The sequence below is a fragment of the Ostrea edulis genome, chromosome 6 (assembly GCF_947568905.1).
Source record: "Ostrea edulis chromosome 6, xbOstEdul1.1, whole genome shotgun sequence".
NCBI lineage: Eukaryota > Metazoa > Mollusca > Bivalvia > Ostreida > Ostreidae > Ostrea > Ostrea edulis.
Window position 1 is genome coordinate 75743860 of NC_079169.1, and position 7655 is coordinate 75751514.

The 7655-nt window shown below is 35.5% G+C and overlaps 1 protein-coding gene across 2 annotated transcripts; it reads left to right on the forward strand.

Annotated features, from left to right (window-relative positions):
* Positions 1-241: 241 nt before the first annotated feature.
* LOC125645680 (adenylate kinase 2, mitochondrial-like) lies at positions 242-6961 on the forward strand. Of its 2 annotated transcripts, XM_048871442.2 has the most exons (5): positions 242-391; positions 2275-2320; positions 2487-2677; positions 5746-5913; positions 6282-6961. In XM_048871442.2, exons 1-5 carry the CDS (start codon positions 323-325, stop codon positions 6507-6509), a joined length of 702 nt encoding a protein of 233 aa, XP_048727399.1. In that variant the 5' UTR covers positions 242-322; the 3' UTR covers positions 6510-6961. The 2 variants fall into 2 exon arrangements, with proteins under 2 accessions (XP_048727399.1, XP_048727400.1); XM_048871443.2 differs by lacking the exon at positions 242-391 and having other exon boundaries at positions 2273-2374.
* Positions 6962-7655: the final 694 nt, after the last annotated feature.

Here is a 7655-nt window from a genome sequence, read left to right on the forward strand (position 1 = left end):
ATACAGAAAATATGCAATAATGTGTGTTTTGGTCTCGCTACCCATTTTACCGACCAGATTTCATAAAATCATTGAATTCCTTACCTATAGGTAATATTATGTGCTAAAATTTGTGGCGAAGACTAAATATATCATTGAGAATATATTCCGTAAGTTTCAAAAGAAACAATGACAAATCAACGAAGAAAACTAAAAAATTCGGATTACGAAGGTGATCTGACCCGGCCCGGCCCGGTTTTTACTACCCATTTTACCAACTATCCTGTTTAACAGCGCATGAGCTGTGTTGAGCTTCCGTTCATGAGGAGACTCGTCACAAAAAATGCCTCCTGCTCCACGTAAAGTCAATGTCGTGTTATTAGGGCCACCTGGCTCAGGAAAAGGCACACAGGTAAGATATAAAGAAAACCATGATATTTTATTGTACGCTTGAATTAGTTATCACAGATATATAAAGACGACAATACATTATGACATAGATTACATGCTGCATATTTCGAATTTCCTCGAGTACTTTCGTTATATGACGACTAAATGAATCTTCACTAACCATGCCGATTTAATTACTCAATTTCTTCTTAGAACTTGAGACTATCGTAGATCATTACTTGATTAGTAATTTACTGTATCTTGGACAGAGACATAATTGAGTTAAAATGTAGATTACGGATCTGGTGTAGGGAAGCTGGAAGATTACTTCATGCTGATTTTGGGGTACATGTACATATTAATTCATGTAGCAGTGCATGTCAGCAAAATCAACCGGGACACCGTTCTCTGGCGGTGACACCAGAGTATTAAATATACACAGCATTTATGAATAAAAATACATAATTTTCCCATGTTTGTTGATTAACAGAAGTGCATTTTTTACAAAAACCATTTAAAGAAAGATAACTCTGTACTACCAATGGAGATTTTTCAGAAAATTGCTAAAAAATAAAATTGGCTTCCAATCTAAATACTGAGTATTGTTTTAAGTTCAATGTGACATACACAAAGCATTCCAGAATAAAAATACGGAATTTTTTTCTAATTAAGATTAAATTTGAATTTTTTATCTAAATTTTAAAGATTTGGTTGGGCATTGCTACCTCAAGGTGTATCAAACACAGGTGCTCGTTTCATAAACTTGGCAAGCTATACTATAACATGAATTTACCCAAATAATTTTGCAGATAAATTCAGCCCAAATCCCGTTAATTACTCTAATATTAAACATTTTTAAATCAGTTCATTTTTACTTTTTAGATCAGTGTCTAATCATTTAAAATTTTAGGTATTTATGCCCCCAAGATCGAAGGGCATATTGTTTTTGTCATTCTGTAATTATGTCATTCTGTCTGAAACTTTAACCTTGCTAATAAGTTTTGAACAGTAAGTGCTAGAGCTTTGATATTTCACATGAGTATTTCTTGTGACAAGACCTTTCCTTGGGTACCAAAATATTTGACCCTTGACCTTGGAGTTTGACCTACTTTCAAAGAATTTGACATTGGTCATAACTTCTTAATCCTAAATATTAGAGCTTTCATATTTCACATGAACATTTCTTGTGACAAGATCTTTCTATTGGTACCAAGATATTTGTCCTTGTGATCTTGGCCATTCTTTGGAATTGGCCATTATCAGGGGCATTTGTGTTTCACAAACACGTCTTGTTTATTGATGTTTTAAACAGATAGCTCATATTGCATTTAAATTGTTTAACTTTCACATTATCTTTCTAACCTGTTATTTGTTAATGAAATCATTTAAAATCTATGATCCACCAGTTTAGAAGAAACAAAACAGTCCAATCATACAATATTTGGCTTAGAGAATATAATGCACTATGTGCAATATCCAGCATTGCGAAAAATAGCAATGTGTGTTGTTGCTTTGAAGAAAAGAGGCAAAGTATTGAATATGCATGAATCATTAAATATACTTTGGTAAATTTTTGATAATGGACAATATTAGCTATAATATCCATGTATATTATAGCTGATTACTCGTTTATGGCTTCTTAGTTTTCAGTTTAGCTCATATGAGACACGACAATTTTGAAGAAATGGAGATAGTCTCTATCTTTTAAAAATGAAAATTTGAGAAATAAGCATGAGAATTCCATTCCCACACACAAGAGCATTAGATGGGCTAGAAAAGTATTAAGACTTGCCCACAAGAATATATCACATGACATTGTATGTTAAAATGAATAAAGTCAAAGTATGGATGTATAGAGCAGTTTCATTTTGTACAGAAAATAATACATATGCCTTTTGTTTCTAGGCACCAAAGTTGGTAGATGAATACAAAGTATGTCATCTTTCAACAGGTAAACTTGGATCCTTTACTGTCATGAAATATTAAGGCAACTTCATAGATTATGGTAAATTTACATTAGTTGTAACATTGAATTACTTTTGTATCTTCGACTCATTGATCTAGTCAGGCGTGATGCAATATCACATTGATGGAATTATCTTTATCCAAAACCACAGGAGACATGCTGAGAGCAGTAATAGCTTCAGGGTCTGACCTAGGAAAGAGGGTAAAGGGAGTGATGGACAAAGGTCAATTAGTGAGTGATGACCTTGTGATTGAAATGATTGACAAGAATCTGGATAAACCGGCATGTGCCAATGGGTTTCTGCTGGATGGATTCCCTCGTACAATCAAACAAGCAGAAGGAGTAAGATTAACATATTTATCATATTTTTAAAAAAATTATAAAGCAATTATATGAACACATGGGCATTTAAAGTGATTTAAAATTGAAAATAATGGGAGCAAATCCCAAGTTTTTAGCTCATCTGAGCTTATAGGTCAGGTGAGCATGCCTGATCACCTTTTGTCCTGTGGCTTTCTGTCTGTAAATTTTCAGCCTTCAGAACCAGAGAGCTAGTTTCAATCAAACTTCCCACAAGAAAGCATGCTTGGGTAAAGAGGATTTAAGTTTCTTCAAATGAAGTGCAACATCCTTTTTGAAGTGAATACTTAATACAAATCATCCTTGGCAGTGCTCCCACTGGACCAGAATTCCCTTTCGCCACTTTTTCGGGGAGTGGCGCGGCACAAATAATCACATGCTTTACAATTATTTCCATCATATTATATATTATTTTATTCATTACACTTATTTTAGCATTTTGAATCAGTTACATTACTTAATCATATCCAGCTACCATACCTAAACATTTCTTTCTGAAATAATAAGAAGTTGATTTGTTTGATAAATTCTATTATGGAAATCAAAATTCAGATAATAAATCATATAAATATAAACTTCATGATGCTATACCCCTCAGTGAAAACATTGTGTACATTGGCCGAAATACAGATGTCACAAAACATCAAGCCCAATTTAGAGTCGTATCTCAACCACTCCCTATTAAATTTCCGTTTTTGTATGGAAGATTTTGCAATTTGGACAGAATCAGATGTTTGAGGAGGTGGGGTTGACTGTAAAGCCAAACATAGATATTTTTTAAATTTTAGACTGACTAGGGTCAGAAGCTACAAGTTTAGTGTCAAAATAGAATGGGGTGCATAGTCTTATGAGATTAGCATTTTTATACTGTTGCGCACCGAACTTCAAAGGAAATTATTTATTAAAATTGCCATGTCCATATCAATGGTGACCGACCGCATTGTTTATGAAATATTCGAACTAAAATCAAACACATCAAAATCAAAATCTTGTAATCAACGAGTTTGGCCGCAAAAACAAACAATTGATGTATTTAGATATACATTATACACAATAATACGGCCAATTTAATTACCAGTCGGTTCTCTGGTTAAGAATTGACATTAATGTGGAAATGATAACACGGTAATGAATAAGACTTTAAATGTTAAACAATTGACCACAGCAGGGTAAACAGCTGTCCGATGTACTTTATTACATAATCACCGACTTTTTTGCAGCCATAAATTACCTGAGGCTGTGACCAGCTCTGTGTGCACTGGAACGACGCGAGATTCCCGGTCGCACGCGTTGACTGAATAAACAGATTTTGACTGCATAAACAAACAGGCGATAATGTGTCACTGACAAAGGATTAAAAATACAATTTATTGCAAAAAGGGATTTTCGCCACTTTCAATTTTTTTTCGCCATTTTTGAAAAAAATTCGCCATTGGCGAAAATGGCGAAGCCCAGCTCGAGCACTGATCCTTGGGAAAAAGAGATTCAAGTTTATTCAAATAAAGGGTTAGATGCTTTCTTTAGAGGGGAGATAATCAAGAAAAGACAAAAATAGGGTGGGATCATATTTAAAAATTTTCTTCTCAAGAACCACTGAGCCAGAAAAGTTGTAATTTACTGACTTAAAGTAGATGGAAGTTTATATAAATTAAGCTGCTTTCAGCTTGATACTGTGTCACACATTTGTTACGGTCCTGCATTCAGCTTGATACTGTGTCACACATTTGTTATGGTCCTGGATTCAGCTTGATACTGTGTCACACATTTGTTACAGTCCTGGATTCAGCTTGACACTGTGTCACACATTTGTTACAGTCCTGGATTCAGCTTGATACTGTGTCACACATTTGTTACAGTCCTGGATTCAGCTTGACACTGTGTCACACATTTGTTACGGTCCTACTAGATTCAGCTTCATACTGTGTCACACATTTGTTATGGTCCTGCATTCAGCTTGATACTGTGTCACACATTTGTTACGGTCCTGCATTCAGCTTGACACTGTGTCACACATTTGTTACGGTCCTGGATTCAGCTTGATACTGTGTCACACATTTGTTACGGTCCTGCATTCAGCTTGACACTGTGTCACACATTTGTTACGGTCCTGCATTCAGCTTGATACTGTGTCACACATTTGTTACGGTCCTGCATTCAGCTTGACACTGTGTCACACATTTGTTACGGTCCTGCATTCAGCTTGACACTGTGTCACACATTTGTTACGGTCCTGCATTCAGCTTGACACTGTGTCACACATTTGTTACGGTCCTGCATTCAGCTTGACACTGTGTCACACATTTGTTACGGTCCTGGATTCAGCTTGATACTGTGTCACACATTTGTTACGGTCCTGGATTCAGCTTGATACTGTGTCACACATTTGTTACGGTCCTGCATTCAGCTTGATACTGTGTCACACATTTGTTACGGTCCTGCATTCAGCTTGACACTGTGTCACACATTTGTTACGGTCCTGGATTCAGCTTGATACTGTGTCACACATTTGTTACAGTCCTGGATTCAGCTTGACACTGTGTCACACATTTGTTACGGTTCTGGATCTATTTCTGGACTCAAGTCTCCACTACAGAATGCTTGAAATTAGGGTGATGCATGTATCCAGGAGATTTTCATAATTTTTTTTCACAAAGTAATAAGAACAGCCATTTTCCACCTAATTTTGTCTTTTCAAACAAATAGTTGCTTTATTAAATACTTACCAGTAATCTATATGATAATTGTTTCCTTACAGTATGATACATACATCTATCTCCATTTTATACTGTATAACGTGTATCCGTCATTCTGACAGTAAGTAATTTATCACATCTTGGTAGGTAAATACAGTGAATTTATATAGAATGTAATAATACTTATTCTCAGGGGGGAAATATTAAACGGGGAGTCCGTTTTCAAAATTCTGTTTTGGATTTTTTGCGTATTTTGTGGGTACTATATCATATGCCCTTCAGAGTGTCCTGTGCAATTCTGGGGATGTCATTTGTATGCTTTGTATTAGATTTCACATAGAAACAACATGATTTCAGCTTGACAAACTGCTGGAGAAGAGGAAATCAGAGTTGAATGCCTGTGTGGAATTCAGAATTGATGATTCTTTACTGGTTCGACGCATCACTGGACGTCTCATCCATTCAGCTAGCGGACGGTCATATCATGTGGAGTTTAATCCCCCCAAAGTGCCCATGACAGATGATGTAAGTCTTTTAATTATGCCGCATTCAATATTTAGACATCCTACATATAGTATCTATATGCAAACATTATCTTAAAATATTTTTTTCCCATTTTTTAAAATTTTACAAATAAAACGTGTTAGATATGTTCATAGAATATGTACCATATAAGTATGATTCAGGGCTGGTTCAATTCTCAGAAATCACTGGTTCAGAATCAATTCTTCTGTTTGGGGCTTTTCTACTTGGACTCTGTGATTAAACTGTTTGCAGATTTAGTCACTATAAATTTCATTTTCACTACTTCTGCTCTTATCTTATAGACAGCCCTTGTGATTGATCAGATATTAGATATACAGTATTATCACAGATAGCAATTGTTTGAATAGATTACAGGAGAACCTCTTATCAGACGGTCAGATGACAATTCGGAGGCACTAAAGAAACGTTTAGAGTCCTACCACAAGCAGACCAGCCCTCTCGTTGATTACTACAGTAAGAAAGGCATCCACACTGCAGTGGATGCAAAACAACCTCCCAATGTTGTCTTTGCTGCCATTCAAGCTGCCTTCTCAGGAAAAGGAAAAGATAAATTACGATTACTGGGACAAGGATAGAAATTTATCATTAACCATGACCTTGGAAATTTATGATTGGCATTTGTTGGTGAATTATTCTAGATACATGAGAAAAAAATTTTGGCATACATTTCCTATGCATATCAGTTGCTTTATATTGCATCTCTTTAAAAAAAAAAAAAACAAACCCATAGACACAAGAAATAGAGCCTGTACACAGGATTAAAATAGAATTCTGTGCAATTGCCAACATCAGTCAGTTTCCACTTAACAAGTTATAAAGATTTCATCGGACATAAATGATCCTTTTTTTTGTGCATGTATCATTCAAGTGATAAATTGTTTTACGTGTAGCGTGGTAGTTTCCTTACTGATAATTTTCCAGATTTTTCCATTCATATGCTTGAACCAAAATCATAGTTGCAATAGCCATGTATGTTTTAAGAATGTTGATTGTTTTATTTTCATAAATGAAATCTTAGATAACCTAATGTACTGTGTTTGGTCATATTTATGTCACAAAAACATAGTCCCAAATCCCTGATTTGTGTTTAAACACACAACTTATTGTTGCATTTGCCATTCAACAGCAAAGATACACTGTATGAAACCAGTGTGTGCATCCTTATGATCAAGTTCTGAACAACATCAGTAAGGGCTAGTTCGAACATCAACCATAGTAGTTGTCTAGTTAACTTCCGAAACTTCATTGTGCATGCCTAGCTTGATTCCGGACCTTCAGTGCACATGTCTGGTTACTAGAGTTTAACCATTCTGTAAGCATAGGTTGCTGTGTGGTAGACCAGACATGCACAGTCATGTCCCTTCCGGTGGTGTTTCCTCCTTCACTGAACACTCAGCATTCAGAAAATGAGAGTTGTGAGTCTTTTGGACAGGACTGTAAAAATGGAGGCCTTGTGTTGTGGCAGTCATTAGCACATCATTAAAGAGCACCTACAGCTGGTGGCACCTCAATATGAGTGAAAAAATTCTTGCAGGGATGTAAAGCTAATGAACATGCATACACACACAAAATAGTACCAGTAAAATCTATACATTCTGAGCATGTTTGCTTAATTTTACAAATTGAACCCTTGTGATTGTTGAGAAGATTTTCAAATGGTGTTTCTATATACATTCAGTAAAGTATGGCTACAGTGAACATGCTTATAATGAATTCACCCG

Coding starts and splice junctions, on each gene's coding strand:
- LOC125645680 (XM_048871442.2), top strand. CDS start 323: ATGCCTCCTGCTCCACGTAAAGTCAATGTCGTGTTATTAGGGCCACCT. Junction 2,678..5,745: donor CAATCAAACAAGCAGAAGGA/GTAAGATTAACA, acceptor ACATGATTTCAG/CTTGACAAACTGCTGGAGAA. Junction 5,914..6,281: donor AAGTGCCCATGACAGATGAT/GTAAGTCTTTTA, acceptor TTGTTTGAATAG/ATTACAGGAGAACCTCTTAT.